This window comes from Cnephaeus nilssonii, assembly GCF_951640355.1.
Source record: "Cnephaeus nilssonii genome assembly, chromosome: 5".
Lineage (NCBI taxonomy): Eukaryota > Metazoa > Chordata > Mammalia > Chiroptera > Vespertilionidae > Cnephaeus > Cnephaeus nilssonii.
Window position 1 is genome coordinate 25,987,072 of NC_137076.1, and position 19,276 is coordinate 26,006,347.

Sequence of the window (19,276 nt, forward strand, 5' to 3'; positions counted from 1 at the left end):
CATGTTGAAAGGCACTTTGCTCTGTACCTGCTTAGAAGACAGGCCCTGGGCTGGGGCACTCAGAACATCCGCCCGCCACCCTCCGCCCGCCACCCTCTGACTGTATTTATTTGGAGGCAAATCTCCAAGGTGAGCAGGGCGTGGGGTGGGGAGCTAGGGCATTGTTCTCCTAGCGGATTTTCCCAAAGTAAGGTGAGGGACTGGGACTGCTGAGTTCGACAATCTTTGTCCAAAATATACACAGACTTGGAGACTCACATGAGAAAAGGGGTAGGTGGGTGTGTGTCTGTCCCATCTGCATGCCAGTCCTCAAATGGATGCCACAAGCACCTGGCATCATGCCCCCCATCTCCCCCTCTCTCTCACATACAGGCAGGCCCAGCACTCCTTATATTGGATATACTTACATGGATATACAGTTGACCCTTCAACAACACGGGTTTGAACTGTGCAGGTCCACTTACATGCGAGTCCCCCCGCCCCCCGTCTCCCGCCCCCAATACAGCAAATGTATTTTCTCGTCCTTAGGATTTTTTTTTTTTTCAAACTTTAAGAGAAAGTTTATTTAGAAAGTTACAGAGGTAGTAGAAGTGAGCCTGCTGGGTTGCGTAGGCTCAGGAGCAAGCAAGTTTCAGAAGCAAAAGGGCCCATTGGCGCTTAGGAGAGAAGGGCAAAGGTCATGTGCCTAGGGGAAGAGGGAGAAGGGCAAGTGGGGTGTGCTCTGAGAGGGAGAGCACAGATTTCCTTTTCTACAGCTTACTGCAAGACTACAGTATATACTACATATAATAAAAAGTATGTATTAATTGACTGTTTATATCATCCATAAGGCTTCCAGTTAACAGTAGGCTATTAGTAGTTACGTTTTGGGGGACTTTTGACTGCATGAGGGTTAGTGCCCCTAACAGCCTTGTTGTTCCAGGGTCAACAGTATATCCAACAAAGGACAGGCAGGAATAATTCACTCACACCCTCCCCAGGCCAGCATCATCTGTCATCTGTTTGGCCACCCTCTCTGCTAACTCTGACCTCCCCTCATGGATGTGCACCTGGCTCCATTGGAAAGCAGTTGCAGTACCAGCGTTTCCCTGAGTTGAGGGGACACGGACTGGCCCCGCCCTGTGGCCACAGAAACCTGGGCTGGTGCACAGTGTGGAGGAGTGAGCACCAGTCCCTGGAACGAAGTTCAGCGGGGAGGGAAGGATACACGGTTGTCACCATCCTGAAGGCAGGGATTTCTGACCTCGCTTCTGGGCAGGAGGGGGTGGGGGGATGTGGAGCAGGTAAGGAAAGCCACAGCCACTGAGCCATGAATCAGCCTGACTCCGAGTGGGCTCTGGGGACCTGTTTATCTAAGAGTGACGTTCTTTTGTGTTTGGGTTTTGGCTGCTGCACAGCTAGACAAAGGAAGGGGAGGTGGCCCACAGAGGCAGGGGTCACACCCAGACTGGGAAGGTGGGGAGATGGGAAGGGGGTTACTCCCAGGGTCGCACTGGAGACATACCTAGAGACAACTAGGGATACACGGCCACATGCACGCGTGAGAGACATGGCAGCCCGGCGTGACAGGGAGCGCCACAAAGACCAGGACAGGAAACACACCCCGCTCCCTGGCAGCATCTTAGCCACCTGGGAGCCCAGGGCCACCTCCTCTGGGCCTTTGGTGTTGAAAGTGCCCGTTCTCCAGAGGCCCTTCGCTTTAAAGCAGAACCCCGACACCCTCCTGCCCCACAAGCACTCACTTCTGATCCTTCCCAGGGGCACCACTGGGCCAGGAGGGGTGTGATCGCTCCCCTGACCCCACAGAACTGTTGACACAGTGGGGTTGCTTGCTGCCTGCCTTGTGGCCCCCAAAGGCGATGGAAGATTCTGCCAGGAGGTGCAGCCAACTAGCCGAGTCTCCCCAGCCCACTAGAGCTGAAATTCATTACACCTTCCTAATGACAAACGCTCCAGCAGGCGGCAGGCGGAGAGCAATTGCTCCAGAAACCTGCCAGATTGGATCTGCCCGGGTGACTGAGACTCAGCCTGGGTTCGTGCCTCCCTTGGGGTCAAGCCAGTCAAGGCTCTATTTTGCTCAGCTTCCCAACCCCTGGCAGTCTGCTATCCCCGATGCAGGCTAGTCCCCATTAAGGGGGGCAGCGGAGTGGGCATAACCACCTAACAGGCCCGTAACTCCCAGAATGAACTCTGAGTCCCCAGCCCAGGCCCTGGCACAGGGACAGCTGTGAGGGATGAAGAGCAGGTAGGCCACACCCACAGCCCCCACCCTAAGAGGGAGAGCCCACCACCTCCCCCATCAGCCAGAGATCCCCTCTGATCTGACAGCCCGCCCCCGCCACCCCCTGCCCCGCGTTCCAGCACAAGGCCTCCCCAGCATCTGCAGAGGCGGCAGGACCCAGGCACAACCTGCCAGGGAAGCATCAGGGTGCGGGGCATCCTTCACTCTCACCGGGGTGGCCTGTGGGTGGGGGTGTGTGTGTGCCGGGAGCACCCAGGGCAGAGGCTTAAATCTGGCTCTCCCAGGATCCCCTGCAGGTCTCCAGCTCCATCTGCCCTGCTGAGTCCAGGGCTGTGGGGTCCAGGCAGGGTCCTTGCATTCTGGAACACCCAGGTCTGAGGACCGCTGGCGCTGACCGTGCCCCGCTTCCCTGGAGCCTGGATGCGGGGATGCACTCTGGCTGTCCTCAGGCCCAGAATGTGGAGGCTTCTCGGGGAGGAAACACAGGCTGGACACTCGGGGTGGCGGGAGAGGCCTGCTCCCCCGACAGTGCGCCCTCCCCTCAGCGGGAGGAAATGAGACACAGGACAGCGGAGCAGTGGTTCCAGGTTTAATGGAGGGTGCGAGGGTGCTGCACTGCTGCTCAGAGGGCCCCACGGCAGCAGCAGCCTGCGCCCCACACAGAGCATCTGCTTTTTGCAATTTAAGAGAGGAACATGGCATAACCAGAAACAACCTAAGGCCCGCCTACCCCATCCTGGACACGGGACAGCTCAGCTGACTAGGCCTTCCCTTTGGGACAGGTCACCCCCAGCCCCTGGGTCTGGGAGCTCTGGGAGCCTCCCCACACCGCTGTCCTTCCGAAGTCAATTCCAAAAGAGGGGGAACCTGGCGGGGACAGCCCCAACCTGGGTCCCACAGGGAGCCCCTATGGTGCAGAGCCCCTCTCCTAGCCATTTGGGAACAATAAATACTGCGTGACACCAGCAGGGAGAGGCGCCCATGCTCGGCTGGCAGCAGTAAGCAGGGCCTCCAGGCCCAGCCACCCTGCCTGCCCCGCCCCACCCCAAGGCCAGGCCTGGGCCACCTGCCCCCTCACTCCGTGCGCAGGATGATGTGGATGCCGGAATCCGTGAACACGGGCCCGCTCATCTCCCCTGTCCGAAGCGCAAAGGAGGCATCTTCAAATGGCTTTTGCATCTGACCTGGGGAAACGTAAGGGATGAAGTGTGGGGGTCAAGATGTGGCAGAAGCTCGGACCAGGCAGGACAGCCAGATGGGGCTCCCGCCTGTGCCCGGTCTCCCACTCATCTGTCACTTGGTTTATGGCCCTGTCACAGTGCTGAGCAGCCCGGCTGGAGGTGGCAGGGCCATTAAAGAGGCCCCAGGAAGCCTGAGGACAGCATGAGGGATGTCAGGCAGAGCTGCTGTTGCTGCTGCGTGCTTAGAGATGCACTTTAGTGATGAATGTTTCCCTAGACCCAGCTCCCAGCCCCTGCCACATCATCTGTCCTGTCTGCCCCGTCTGCCTCCCGGGGTGGGCGGCAGCTCCTTGTTGGTTACCCCACACCCCTCGCCCCATCCTGGGCATCTTGGGGATGGAGGGAAAGGAAGACAAAGAAGAGGAGGTGGTCAGCTGGTCCCCTCTGCTCCTCCCTTCCCACTGCCCCAACCAGACAGCCCTAAACTCAGAGCTGCTGATCCAACCCATCCTCCCCTCACCCCTATTTCCCCACCAGTAAGGGAGGGGCAGAGGTTATGGGAGACTACCCTGGGGCTCTCAGGGGCCCTGCCTTATACCTCCAACTGGAGGAGAGGCAAAATGCAGCTTGGGGGCCTGTGATGGGGAAAAATGTGCAAAGAAACACAGACTGACTCCCCATCCCAGGAGAGAATGACTCGGGAGAAGGCTCTGCAGTCATCCCTGCCCTCTACCAGCAAGGCAGCCTCTGAAGCCTGAGGAAGGGACGGTGCTGCCACCTGGCGGACCCTGAAGGCCTGTGCCGCAGGGGCCATCCCAACCATCCTCCACAGCAGGTGGGGGAACTGCCCGCAGTGTAGGCCTGCGAAATCATGTGGTCTGGCCCTGCCCAGGCATTGGGGGAGTTAATTAAATGTTTGAGCAAACATTAGCAGGCTAATTTTTAAGCTGATAATTTTGTATGGCCCGTGAATGATGTCATAAATACCCAAACGGCCCTTGGCAGAAAAAAGGTTCCCCACCCCTGCTCCACATGCTGGTGGGCCAGAGGGTCCCCAGGGCTTGGTGGTGCCCATTATTTGCGTACCTCTGCTGAAGGCACCCAGGTCTCCCCTGGCCTTGGCCGAGCTGCAGTCACTGTACTGTGAAGCCAGAGATTCAAAGTCTTCCTCTCCGGACTTGATCTTCTGGATGTAGCCTGTGGACACACGACAAGAGGCACACAGGAGACCATGTCAGGGGCGGGACAGGCAGAGAGCTAGATGAACAGTGGCACATCACTCAGAACGAAGCCGTGCTACCTTCGCTCTACTGCATACGTGCACATGTGCACGCACATGTGAATACTCACCACCCCCACAGGCTAACACACCGCCACAAATGCCTTCTCCCTGCACACGCCTGGAGGCACAGGAGTCCATGAAGTGGTGCCTTCCACACGCATGTGCACTGTGACCCTGCAGTAACCTCAACAGCCATGCTGGTCTCACAACCCATCCTAAACTCCTGCTGCCTTTATCACTCTCCCCCAATCCACACAAATATAACAAGGATTCAGCAACCCAGGTATGTGCCCTTGACCGAGAATCGAACCCTTGACCCTTCAGTGCGTGGGCCGATGCTCTAACCACGGGCCAGGCAAAAAGTCAAGCTTTTAACCACCCCCTGCCCCACAGTTCACAGCACCCAAATCGTCCTCTGAGCAGCCAACTCTCTCGGACTCCTGTATGACCTCAAGGTCACGGTCACCCATCTGCCAGGGACCCATTAAAATGGCATGCCCATGACAGTATGCTTATCACCTGTCTCACTGTACATCACAGCAGCAACCAGTGTCCTGGTGTCTGATCTGCTTGATGCTCCCACGACCATCCCCATCACCCTGCCTTCCCCATGTCCCTGTCACTCTTGTCTCGTTCTCACCATCCCTTTGCCTCTGAGTCTCAATTGTTAGTCATTTGCCAGCAGACCACAGTGACATGCTACACAGTGCCGGACACGGAGTGACAACTTGAGAAATGTCACTTGCTATCACCATTCTCCCTTCCATATGGGCTACACATCCCTGATGAGGCTGTCTCTGCTTCTCCCTGACCTGCCCATTCCTGTCTTCCTCGCTGGCACACCTCAGTCTGGTCTGGTGTGTTGCTTGCTCGGGCAGACTCACCGATGTGACAGAAGCCCCACTCCTTGCCTGCACGATGTGGTGGTTTTTGACCACAATGCCCTGGTGTGGTTGGAACACCTCCCTGGGGCTGCTAGGTGGTGCCTCTGTGCCAGATGAATCCTCAGGTGATTCTGACCTGCACCAGATGTCATTAGGATAGCCCTCCTCCTCCTCTCCCTGGACTTCCAGGTATCTCCTTGCCCTCACCCTCGCAGCACCAAGGTTCCTCCTCTTCTCTTCTGTCTGGAACTCAATTTGCCAGCCCGGGATCCTGAGCACACAGCGCACCACCCCCTTCATGTGCACCTGCCTGCCTTAAAGAGGCACTCTGTCCGCACATGCCCAGCACCTGCAGAGGCAGGCCGAGACCTGAGCCCACTCCAAGCACCGCCTGGCCGCATCCTCCAGCAGCTGGCCATGGGCATAATTGCAGGGACCCTCAAGACCAGATGGCCTGGCCAAGAAGCACACAGTGTTTGTGTGTGTGTGTGTGTGTGTGTGTGCAGGCGCTGCCAGCCTGAAAACCAGGTAAAAGTCAAGCTTTTTGTTTTTGTTTTTGTTAATCCTAATCCGAGGGTATTTTTTCCATTGATTTTTAGACAGAGTGGGAGGGAGGGGGGGAGAGAGGTAAACATGGATGTGAGAGACACACATCGATTAGTTGCCTCCTGCACGCACCCTAAATGGGTAGGGGATCTTGAACCTGCAACCCTGGTACGTGCCCTTGACTGGGAATCGAACCCTCGACCCTTCAGTGCATGGGCCGATGCTATAACACCCTGCCCCATAGTTCAAGCACCCAAATCTTCCTCGGAGCAGCCAGCTCTCTCAGAAAACATTCTGCTCAGATGGAGCCTGAAATGATATTTAAAAAAACGCTTCCCTCCTCAGTTCACCTTGTAGAGGCTGACCTTCAGGAGTTTGGTCTTGGCCACAAGCCAAGATGCAAGGGAACCTTCAGACTCCTGTGTCCCCTCAGCTCCACTCTTACACCCCACAGGATGTCCCTTCCAGTCCTACCCTGCTTCTCTGCTCCCTCAGCCCCATCCACCCGCCACCCTGATGGTGTCCATAATGCCATCCTTGCTCAGGCATCTCTTCCCACTTGAAGCTGGCCTGCTGTCTTCTGCCCACAACTCCCCCGCCCCAAGAGCCTTTCCTAAGACCCCGCTCTGTGAGGTGCCCCCTGGGCCCTGCATTTAACACTGTCCTGTGTATGCGTCTTTGGCCTGCCTTGTACCAGGATGGGGGCTGGGTTAACCTTGCTCACTGCTGTGTCCCCAGCACCTGGCACTATACAGAGCAGATGTTCACTAATGTTGAAGGAATTCATGAATAAATGAGACAGAAACAGGCCACGGGGAAGGAGGGAGAGGGATCCACCACTGGGCTTTGTAGGCAGAAATGCCAGAATCTCATACTTTTTCTGTGAACCTCAGGCCCAAATACTAAAGAGAAGGCAAGACAGAAAGAACAAACCAGACGCCCTGGCCTTTCCCCGGCAATGCCCGGGCCTCACCTGACTGCGTCAACACCAGTCACCAAGACAGCGCCCACCCTACCCCCCTCCAACGGAGCTCTCAGGGACAGAGAGCTAGGCAGACCAGGCAGCCGCACCAGGAGCTCCCAGTCTGGAGCAGGCGCCTTCCGCCTGCTTGGGGAGTTCAGGTCCTGAAACAGGATGCGCAACGGAGCAGCCTCTGCCTCTGCAGGCGGATCACAACACAGGCCTGAGGCAGAGCGGGCGGACTTGGACCTCAACTGCTGTGTGCAGATCCCAGCTATACTGCTCTGACCTCTGTGACCCTGCTGGGTGACTCCCTCTCGGAGCCTTACTTTCCTGACCTGTAAAATGGGCGAATTAGCAGCTCCTACCTTGGAGCAGGGCCTGGCCCAGAGCAAGCCCTTGACAGGTACTAGCTATCGGTCCCCACAATATGGACTGAATTGTGTGCCCCAATTCATGTGCTGAAGCCCTGACCCCGCAATGTGACTGTATTGAGATGGGCCTTTACAGAAATAATTAAGGTTAAGTGAAGCCAATAACTAGTTCTCATAAGAAGAGACACCAGAGAGTTCCACCTCTCTCTCCACATGGGCACACACCAAGGACAGGCTTTGTGATGACAGCAAATTACCTGAGGAAGTGAATGAGCAAATAGATAGTGGTCTCTGACCCTAAAAAGGTTTGGAGACAAACAAGGGAAGAAGCCTGGACAGAAAAAAGGTAACGGGTTTAGTCCTGTCACCCCAGAAGTCCCAAGACCCAGCAGAAAGGGCCCAGAGAGACCAGAGACCCAGCCTGAAGCCAGCAGGCTGGGAGTCACTGACCTAGGGCGGGAAGATCTGAACCACAGCACTAACTGACCCTCGATCCTTGGACAGGGTCATGGAGAAGCCGTCCGCACCTGCTCTCCATCCCTCTGCTTCTCCATGGCCTGGCCTCCGCAGACAAGGACACCAGGATACAGGCAGCCAGTTCTCGATCGCTGATAGCTCCTGGCCACAGCCCAGCAGCTGCAGAGGAGCCGGCTGAGAACAGGGGCATCAGCAGAAAACTCGGAAGCACTGGCTCTCACTGCAGGCAGCCTGTCCCCTTGGGCAACGGGCAGCGCTGGCTCTAAATGGGTACTGATGAGACTCCAGACCCGGCTGCCAGCTACAAAGTGTGCTGCCCAAACCCTCATCTCCTGATCACCTGGAACAAGGCCACGACAGGGGAACATTCACTTCCACGGGAGAAAAAGGAGCCCAAACGCCCCAAGCTCGCTGTCATGGCACCAGCCTGCACCTCACTGCTCCCTCCTAACAACCCCGAAGGAGGCCTGCCCCAGCCCCAGCTCAGTGTCTCAGGGCACGGAGGCAGAAGGGGAAGATCACTGCCCAAGGTCATCAGAGGGTCTGCCCCTGAGCCCACCAGCTCCTGCACCCCTGCCCAAAGCTCTCCCCATCAGCCTTGGGGAGGCAGCAGGGGCTGCCAGAGAGCAAAGGCCTGGTCTTGACCTTGGCCCCCACCATACACGCCTAAATGACTGAGGTCAAGGCTCTAGCACGTAGACAGTGAGCACCAGACACTGAGCCCATTGCTCTTCTGAGTACTCCCTGGACCTTCAGGGCCACCTTGTCCCCATTTTACAGAAAAGGAAACCGAGGCTCTGAAAATGAAGACACTTGCTGAAAGCCACCCAGCTGGCACGAGGATCCACCTCTGTGTGACTCCAGGTCGGGCTACATGGTTCCGACTTGACCCCACCCCGCCCATCGAATCCATCACCTATTCCTCTGGATTCTGCCTCCTAAATCTTTCTAGAATATCCTCTACCCCTCCCACCCACCTCCAAGTTCAAGTCACATCATCTGTAGTTGCAATTCCTCCCACAGCTTCCACCAGGCCCTCCGCACAGGTGGACATGCCCTACCCCTGCTAACCCAGTCTGCATCCACTTAAGGTTAGGCCCCAGGGCCCGGCTGCTTACGGGGAGCACCCTCCCCAAGACCCAAGCCGACTTCAGCACTCCCAGGCCCCACAACAGTGTCAGCCCTACCACACACCTGCCCCATCCTAGTGATGGGGGAGGCATCCTCACCTGCCACTCCCAGGCAGTCCTCACAGCTGAGCCCAAGCCCCCTCCCAGCTGCCTTCCCAACGTCTCTTCCTCAGGCCCCTCAGATTTAGTGAGTCCCTCCTCAGACTGCATCTCCCTCCAAGTCCTCTCTACCAGTGGTGGCACCTCTTGTCACTCAATCGCCAACGCCTGTTACGTCTTCTCTCTCCTGTGGTCCAGAAGCCCCGGAACAGGGACCACTTGAGCTGGGAGGACCCAAGATGTCATCTCAAGACTGTCTCTGGGCTTTCTCCACTCGCTTCCTCCCTTTCCCCTGAGGCAGCCAGATCTCCCCCCCTGCCCCCCCGCTTCCCCATCACTCATAATTGGTCCCAGCCAACCTGGCCTCTGGACCTTCTGGCTTCCCTGGCTGTTCACCTCCAGCCACACAATTCTGGAAGCACACCGCTGCAGGCCCTCTCCGGGTCACACCTGGCCATGTTTCCTGCAATGACCAGGAAAGACCCCAGCTCTCTGCCTTACTCTGGGCCCTCCTCAACCTGGCCAGGACCTGCCCTTGAAGGATGCAGTCCCTCTTCAGTCCCCTGCACAGCCTTCCAGAGTTCCGTTCACAGCCTAGCGCCAGGCCTTTATTTCTGTCATTTCCTCGGCCAGGAATCCTCTGCTTCCTACTGCTCCACCAAACAATGCTGCGGGCTCACATGGGCCAGGCTGTGCTGGGTAGTGGGGAAACGGGGGACAGAGCGGATCCAGTCCCTGCCCTCGGGAAGCTCAGGAAGCGAGTTTTTTAATCTGCCTCAGATTCTGTGCAAGAACTGAGATACTGAGATCCTCCCTATAATGTTATGAGGCATGAGGCTAACAGGTGCCATTTATCATGCCAGACACCATATGGGGGAGGGGGTATGCATGTGTGTAAGTCAGTGATGACGAACCTATGACACACGTGTCAGCACTGACACGCGTAGCCATTTCTGATGACACACGGCCGCTGAGGCGGCCGCATGCCAAGGATGAAACATTTGCTGCTCCTGAGGATGAAACATTTGCGAAATACTGTTTTTTCCTCAAAGTGACACACTACCCGAGTTATGCTCAGTTTTTTGGCGAAGTTTGACACACCAAGCTCAAAAGGTTGCCCATCACTGGTGTAAGTAATATCTTACCGGCCAAGGACTGGACCAAGTGATATGACAGTTAAGCACAGCCAATACTGACTGGCTGTGTACTCGTTGCCAGGCCTGTGCTAATAACAACAACATAATCACCGCGAGTAATTATAGAACGTTAACTAAGTGCCAGGTGCTGTTATTCGTGCTTTACTGTATTAGGTCACAGTCCTCATAACTGCCCTGTGAGGTGGGTCCTATTATAAATACTAATTTTACAAGTAAGAAATTAAGGCTCAGAGATGTTAGGCAACTTGCTCAAGGTCACACAGCCAGGACCTGGCAGAGTCCAATGGGAACTCAGGCTGTCTGGGCCTGGATGAGGGAGCAGTTATGTGGGGTAGGAGCAGCCAGGAAGAGGTCTGGGGTCTCTGGTGGGAGAGGCTGAGTGACTGATGAAATCACAGGTGAGATCCAGACTAGCACTGTCCAACAAGAACTTTTCCCGAGGATGGAGATGTTTACATCTGCATGTACAAGACGGCAGCCCTAGCCACACGTTGCCGCTGAACACCTGAAGTGTGGCCAGCATGACTAAAGAACCAATTTTTAACACTACTTCATGTAAGTGGACATCGCCGCATGTAGGTACCGGACAGCTCTAGGTCAGGGTTCTGCCAACAATGACCCACAGGCTTGCTACTTTTATAAACAGAGTTTGATTGGCATGTAGCCACGCCCATTTGTTTACATTTTGTCTAACGCTATCATTTTACAAAGCGGAGCTTACAGACACTGTTGGGCCTGTAAAACCTAAAATATTTACCATCTGGCCTTTTAAGAAAAAGTTTGCCAACCCCTGTTCCAGACGCGGAGAAAACAGGAGAGAGCCAAGACAGCCTCCTCCCTCCGGCAGAATGAACTTACCAACTGCTGGCCAGTTCTGTACTGCTACCTTCCCTCCCTCCCTGCCTCCGGACCCACTCCTGGATGCACTGCAGAACCCTGCTTGCTGACAGCTTCATCAATCACTCCCACTGACGGAGGGCACACCGCGCGCCATGCACTGCCTCATCTCACTGAATTTTCACAACGACCCTCAGAGGCAGGTGTGTGACGATGCCCATTTTATAGAGGTGGAAACTGAGTCTCAGGGAGGTGACGTGGGCCCCTAAGGTCATAGAGCTTACAGGATCTGCTAGCCCCAACGCTGGGTCTTCCCGCTCCTACAGACGGAAAGAGAAAGGAGAGGTGGCCGTGTGGGCCAGGCTCACGTCACGTGCAGGCACTTCTGTGTCGGCCAATGCCACACCTCACAGCCGAGCAAGCTGGGGTAGAGGGTCTGGTGTGATTTCTACCAGGCTTGCTCTGGTCTGGCCCCCTCAGGGAGAGGTACCCTCCCCCCCCCCCCCCCCAATCCTGTCTCCAGTTCTGCTCACTGTTGATCAGCTCCAGGGCCTCCTCCTTGGTCCGGGTTATCTTCTCTTGCCTCCAAGATGAAGGCCGCCGTGACTGGCTGTGCTTGACCAGCAGGTGTGAGCAGCGCACCCTGGTAGGTTCCCCCTGTCCATTTTTGCCACTGCCACTGCTGTTGCCACTTGGCCGCTCCCACTGGCTGGCGTTGGTGATGTGATTGAAGTAGTACACCCGGCCTGGAGGGAGAGGAGGTGGATATTCAGCTGGGCCTGCTCACAGGACACCACCCTGAGGCCAGAATCAGGGACTGGCCTAAGAGATGCCATGATTCAGCAAATTCACTGTGCGTCCACCGCATGCCACAGGCCCTTAGGGAGCTAACGTTCTAGGTGGGGACGGATCGCCACCAGGCAAGCAAATAAGACACGGTAACTTAGTCACTGATAACTCTGAATGAGCCAGGGTGACAACAGAGAAGGCAGCCCCACCCCAGAGGTGGACCAGGGTCAGGGAGATGAAGTGGTTCCAAACATGCACTCGGCAGTCAGACCACCTATTCCAACCTGGTTCTGCCTCTCACTCACCGTATGACCTACCTTCCCCAGGCCTCGGTTTTCTCACCTGTAACATGGAGATGACAACAGTACCTGCCTGGTGGGCTGTGGTAAGGACTGAAGGAGTTCACATCTGTCAAGTGCTTAGGATGGCTCCTGGCACACCTTTAAGAGTGTGACAGCTATTACGATCTCCATTTTATAGGTGACAAAACTAGGTAATGTCTCCCGAGTGTTTACTGTGCTCCAGGCTCACTATGGAGGGAGGCAGGAACCGTACCCAGGTGTGTCAGACACCAAAGCTCTCCTTTTCCCCCCACAGCGTACTGTGCTACACAACAAGGGGCCAGATGTTACTCAGCGACTGAGGAGCATGGAGTGAACACGGCACACAAGAAACTTGAAATGGGAGGGGCCCAGTAAAAAAGGGGTGTCATTCCACGGGCCCAGAGTTTGCCTGGGTTACATGGGGGACTTGTGCCCAGCACTGCGAAGGGCTGGATGTCACCCCAAGGACTGTCAGGGCCAAGCCAAGCAGAAATGGCAGACCTGGGGGGCCAGAGTTGAGCAGAGCATCAGGTTTATGGCACAGGTCACAGCCACAGGCCAGGCTGGAGCAAGGGGAGTGAGAGCTGAGCCACGGAAGGTCTATAAAACCTTGGTAACGGACTCTATCTCCTTGAAAAGTGGCGGTGAAGTGAGAGATGAGGCCATCAAACGTCATGGGGTTAATGTGGAGAGTCCATGATGAGGCATGCAAAGTGCTCATCAGAGTTATTACTGCAGCGATGATTACTATGGACAATGAAGGGGTGGAACAAGATGCAGGGCCTGCTGCTCTGCAGTTTGCAGTGACAAGGGCATGGGGCTCTGGAGTCAAAACGACTGGGTTCTAACCCAGCCCTCAGCCCCCACCCCCAGAAATGAATGACTTTGGGCAAATGCCTTCATTTTTCTGGCCTCAGTTTCTTCACCTGCAAAATGGGGGTAATGACTGCCGGCTACCCAGCGTTGTGGCCATTCAGAGAAGACACTTAAAACGCTTGGCACAATGCCTGCAGCTGATGAAAGTACCCTGTTGTTGACATTATTACTATGGGTAAGCCTTATATCGGACCCAAGAACAGGGGCTCAGCGTTAGGTGTGGGTGGCAGGAGTGGTAGCAGGAGTGGGTTGTGCATCAGAGGCCGGGGCATACCCTGGGGCCACACCCTAAGAAGCATGGACTTCGGGTGTTCTCCCCCAGAGATGGACCCCCAGGACCAGCGGGTGCAAAGGTTCCCCGGCGAGGTCAGGTGCATTAGGCCGAAAGGTGTCGGCCCGGTCCGCGGGGCCAGGGCCATCGCCTGGAGGAATACCGTGGGATCACCAGCCCCTCCCCGCCCCCCCGCCCCCGCAACGCGCTGGGCCTCCCCGGCCCCGGCCCAGCCGGTTTTCTCCGGCTTCCCGGCTCCAGAGGCTCGGAGCCTCCACAGGGCGGGCCGGGGCCGTTACCCGGGATGATGCGGAGCCAAGACCCCACGGGAATAGGGCGGCGGCGCCGCGCCCGAGGGCGAGCTCGAGCCTTGCTCCCGCAGACCCGCGCGGCCCCGCCCCAGCCCGGACCCCCGTGGCACCTGAGCTGCGGCTCATGCGCTTCTCCCAGCCGAGGGGCAGCTTCTCCTCGTCCGCCATCTTCCCTCCTGCGGCAGCGCCTGCTCCGCCCCCGCCGCCCCGCCTCCGCCGCCCGCACCCGCCCAGCGCTGCCGCCTATTGGCGGGGCGCGCCTGGCACCGGGCCTGGCGACGACTCCCATTGGGCATCTTAACTGGCTTTCTATTGGGCAAAAGCGAAAGCGGGCGTGTCCACCTCACCTTTTTTTACCTGGGCCCCGCCTCCTTGCTGTCCTCGGGCCTCTAAGTGGTGAGGAAGGGATACACTCCCGCCTTCTCAACTCCCTTTTGCAAGCTTCAAAGAAGTCCCCATCCCTCCTGCGCGTCCTTAGCCTCAGAGCCTATCTGATTGGCTACTGCAGCCGCAATTCCCGTCTTCCTAAGCCGCTTCCGGAGGGCCGCAGCCCACCTGACGGAAGTGTCTAGCTGGTGCGGAGGTAAGGGCAGCCGACCAGATGCTTGGGAGATGCGGTGCTGTCTTTACTGTTGCCATAGCAACGCAGTTGCCTTGGTGATAAGCATCTAATAACCCGAAGCCTAAATCTGGCTTCTCCATCCTCCCTCTTTCCTTCAGATGTTCAAGACTAACCCTTAGTTTATTTTCTGTGCAAAGCTAACCCTTTGCCTGTGCCACTGACCCAAACACCTTCACTTATTCCCTCTCAAGCTGGCTCTTGCCTCCATCCTGATGACTGGTGGGTGTTGGCATTGCCACTCACATGGGGACATAGAAGGAAGCGAGGGTTGGAGGATGATGAGTTCAATCTGAGTTAATTTAAAATGGAGTCTGCGGTGTCCATGGGACACTGAGGAGGTGGTTGGGGACCCAAGGCTGGAGATAAATATGGAAGTAAGAGAGACTAACAGGAGAGTTCAATTACAGTTCATCTACAGAATGGGCCCTCATGTGATCACCAAAAAGGAATAAGGCACAGTGAAAAAGAGGGAAACATGTTCACAAGAAAGTAGAGACAGGATTCGCTAGAAGGTTAAGAGCACTTAAGAGCCAGATTGCTTGAGTTCAAAGCCTGGCTCTACCATTTGCTGTGACCTTGAACAAATTACTTAACCTCTGCATTTCAGCTTTCCCACCTGAAAAATGAGGGTAAGAAATAAAATATATTTCATGCATATCTTTGATGTAAAGTGTAAATGAGTTAATTTATGTAAAGCATTCAAAACAGTGCCTGGCCCATACATAGCAGGGATGTATTTTCTGGGTGGAAAAAAGCAAATCATAGTACAGCATAGCAATTATAGTATGTAGAAAGGCATAAGAAAATGAAAAAATAAAATTACTTAATGACATCATCTATGAAATATATCAAAGCATTAAGAGTATAAAAAAGCAAGCTAATGAACAGTACCAGTATTAGAATATGTATAATTAATGCTGTAAAAACTATAGATTTATATCACAGAAATTTTCTGGATTCAATCAAATATGTTATAAACACCACTGGTGATACAGATGAAGAAATGAACAACTTAAATTATGCCATTTTGATTTTTTATGAGCATGTATTAGTATAATAATCTTTTAAAAATATATAATTTTAGAGTTAGGGCAGAGTTACAAAAGTAGTATAAGTGTTTTAGTATAGAAGATAGAATTTCATATACTCTTCACCCAGTCTTCCCTTGTATTAGCAGATGCTAATAACAGAACAGAGGTTCTTAACCAGAGGTGATTTTGTTCCCCAAAGGACATTTGACAATGTCTTAAGATGTTTTTGGTTGTCACAAATGGGTGGGGTCAGGGGGCATTGTTACTAGCATTTAGTGGGTAGAAGCCAAAGATTCTGCTAAATATCCTACAATGCACAGCCCCCACAACAAAGAATTATCCAGCCCCAAATGCCACCAGTGGCAAAGCTGAGAAACTCTGCCATAGAGTAATTATCAAAATTAAGAAATCAACATGGGGGGTGGCAGCAGTGTGGAGGGGATTAATGGGGGAATAAAAGGGTATCTGTAATACTTTCAACAATAAAGATACATTAAAAAAAAGAAATCAACATTGGCACATTACTCTTTTTTAAAACTTTTTTATTGATTTCAGAGAGGAAGGAAGAGGGAGAGAAAGATAGAAACATCAATGATGAGAGAGAATCATTGATCGGCTGATCCCTGCACGCCCCACCCTGGGGATCCAGCCTGCAACCCAGGCATGTGCCTTTGACTGGAATGTGGGATCCCCTTTCACGTCCCGCGTGGTTTAGGATTCCGGTTCTGGAGAAGGGCTGCACACAAATGAAAGAGACTAGAAGAAATTTAATTTGGCGATATGGGGGGCCAGGCGGGAGCCCACCTCTAGTGGGAGGACTGCCGCTAGGCTCTGGCCTTGCTATCCCTTTTATTGAGACTATGGGATACACCCATTACCCTTAAGCAGGTTTGGGATACACCCATAGCCCTTAGGCAGGTAATAAACGGATTATTGTATCAGTAAGGATTTACAGGATTACAAAATGGGGAAGTTGCCTCAATTACCATTGTCTCAATTAGATAGGGAGTGGTTGGCTCTGACCATTCAGAGCTTCAAGGTTGACCAGCCTTTTACATCTTTTCTATTAGTGAGACAACGGTCGGTTTCTGGCACTGGAATCAAACCCAGTACTCTTCAGTCCGCAGGCTGATGCTCCATCCACTGAGCCAAACCAGCTAGGGCAGTACAATACTTTTAGACTAGACTTGAATCCACATCATCACATCTCCTTAGTCTCTTCCAACATGTGACAATTTCTAGGTCTTCCTTGTGTTGCACCATCCTGATACTTTTGAATAGCAGAATGCCCATTCTGATGTTTTAATACCACAGAGACAATATAACCTCAGTGCATCATACCTGGTATGCAATGTATTCCTGGTTGTATTAAGATATCTATTGTTGCAATGACACTTATCTCACAACTTAGTGGATTAACACTTATTTTCTCACAGCTTCTATGGGTCAGGAATCCAAGCACAGTTTAGCTGGTGTCAGCAGGGGTGGCTGTGTTCTAATTTGAAGGCTTGACTGGGGCAGGATCTACTTCCAAGCTCTCCCAGGTGGCTGCTGGCAGGATTCAAGTACTGATAGGATGTTTGTCTGAGGACTGCAGTTCTTTGTTGGGGGTCTCTCCATAAGGCAGCTCACAACATAGCAGCTGGCTTTCATCAATGAACAAGTGAGCAAGCAAGACAGAAGCCAGTTTCCTTGCAACCTCATCTCAGAAGTGATATCCCACCACTTTTGCCATGCTGTACTTGTTAGAAGCTAGGCCTAGCCTGTACTCAAGAGGAAGGGATTACACAAGGATGTGAATACACAAAGACGAGGGGATCATTAGGGGCCATTTTAGAGGCTGCCTACCACACTTGCAATATTAACTTTGATCACTTGGTTAAGGCAATTTCTGAACTTACTATTGTAATAATACTTTTGAGGGATACTTTGAGACTGTGCCCTTTCAACATGCTTCCATCCTTTTTATTTTGGCACTTCTTACCTCCTGACACCACTAGATGCTCCATGCCCAGCTTGTATTTTCCCTGCCCTCGCTCTAGAACCAATCACTTCTCCAAGAAGCTCTAGTTCCTTTCATTGGAGAATGTTGTTTAGAAACAAAGATCTGGGTGCTGGACATGCTCATTGCACTGGGGTGTCACTGCTTCTGGTCCCTCTAAGTGGAAAAAGCAAGAACATATATGTATGCACACATATCTGCATGTCTATCTACATAGTAAATAAAAACCATGCGTCCACACTGATGCCTCTAACTCTAATCCAGTCCCACAGGTTTATTCCAACAACACCCTTCTACCCTTCCTGTCCCATTTTATTTGTAACTTTAAAAGCAACAACATAGCCCTAGCTGGCTTGGCTCAGTGGATAGAGCGTCAGCCTGCGGACTAAAGGGTCCCAGGTTCGATTCCGGCCAAGGGCACATGCCTGGGTTGCAGGCTCGATCCCCAGTAGGGGGCATGCAGGAGGCAGCCAATCAATGATTCTCTCTCATCATTGATGTCTCTATTTCTCTCCTTCTCCCTTCCTCTCTGAAATCAATAAAGAAATATATTAAAAACAACAACATATTTTTATTGATATCAGAGAGGAAGGACGAGGGAGAGATAAAAAACATCAATGATGAGATAGTCATCGATTGGTTGTCTCCTGCATGCCCCACACTGGGGATCTAGTCCGAAACCCAGGCATATCCCCTGACAGGGAATCGAACCATGACCTCCTTGTTCATAGGTCGACACTCAACCACTGAGACACGCTGGCTGGGCTATTTGTAACTTCTTTCTCCAGCAGTGAGAAACCTGGCTCTCATTACCTACAATATATTTACCCATTTGTTCAACTCTGTGTGTAGATGAATGTGTACGTATAAAAGTTTCAGAATTTTTAAATCGTATCCCTGTGAGGAACATATTTACCAACTAGAGTACAGTGTTTTTCTACACTTCTTTTTGTCTTTAGCCTTCTAGTATCCTATCATATACTTTCCCCAAACTTAGGTCAGCTGCCTTCCTCACCTTCTTGTGTGTGTGTGTGTGTGTGTGTGTGTGTGTGTATTCACCTGAATAGTCAGGGAACTTCACCTATTTTATTTAGGTTTTCACTTTTTCAAATTCCAACCACAAGCTAAATACAATTAGAAACCAGTAAGCACTAAGTTTGTTCCAAAGGAGTAGGATCATTCAGATTTACTCCAATAAAGTATCTTCCCCACCTTCTTCAGTGTGGACATGTGATTCATTTGCAATACAAGCAGATTCATTAGATGGCCTGCATTCCATTTCTTCCTACATCGTTTCTGACAAATAGTCCTGCATCCACCACCACAGTTCCATCATCACAAGAATCCCTCCATACTGCCCTTTTATGTAAATAAATAAATAAATAAATAAATAAAGCCAATAAAAATACCAATGAAAAAGAATGAGACATATAATTTACATGGAAAAATATCAAAAGCATAAAAAACAAACTGATGCACAGTATGTGAATATTATAAAATGTATAATTCTCCCGATTTTATAAAAAACTATAGGTTATATTTCGGAAAATGTCTGGATTCACTCAAATATGTTAATAACTGCAGTGGTGGGAGGGGGGATGTCAATATGAAACAATTTTTGTTGTTGTTACTCCTTACCCGAGTATATATTTTTTCATTGATTTTTATAGAGTTGAAGGGAGGGGGAAGAGACAGAGAGAGAAACATCGATGTGGGAGAGAGATATCGACTGGTTGCCTCCCACACTTCCCCTGACCGGGTCAGGGATGGAGTCTACAACAAGGCAGGTGCCCTTGACCAAATCCAACCTGGGGCCCTTTAGTCCTCAAGCCAATGCTCTAACCACTGGGCAACCAGCTAGGGCTGAAACAATATTTGAAA

The 19,276-nt window shown here is 52.8% G+C and overlaps 1 protein-coding gene across 1 annotated transcript; it reads right to left on the minus strand.

Moving 5' to 3' along the window:
• Nucleotides 1-2,817: 2,817 nt before the first annotated feature.
• PIN1 (peptidylprolyl cis/trans isomerase, NIMA-interacting 1) lies at nt 2,818-13,936 on the minus strand. The gene is made up of 4 exons (XM_079772420.1): nt 13,851-13,936; nt 11,704-11,916; nt 4,510-4,620; nt 2,818-3,426 (listed from the first exon to the last, which is right to left on the minus strand). Exons 1-4 carry the CDS (start codon nt 13,906-13,908, stop codon nt 3,317-3,319), a joined length of 492 nt encoding a protein of 163 aa, XP_079628546.1. The 5' UTR covers nt 13,909-13,936; the 3' UTR covers nt 2,818-3,316.
• Nucleotides 13,937-19,276: the final 5,340 nt, after the last annotated feature.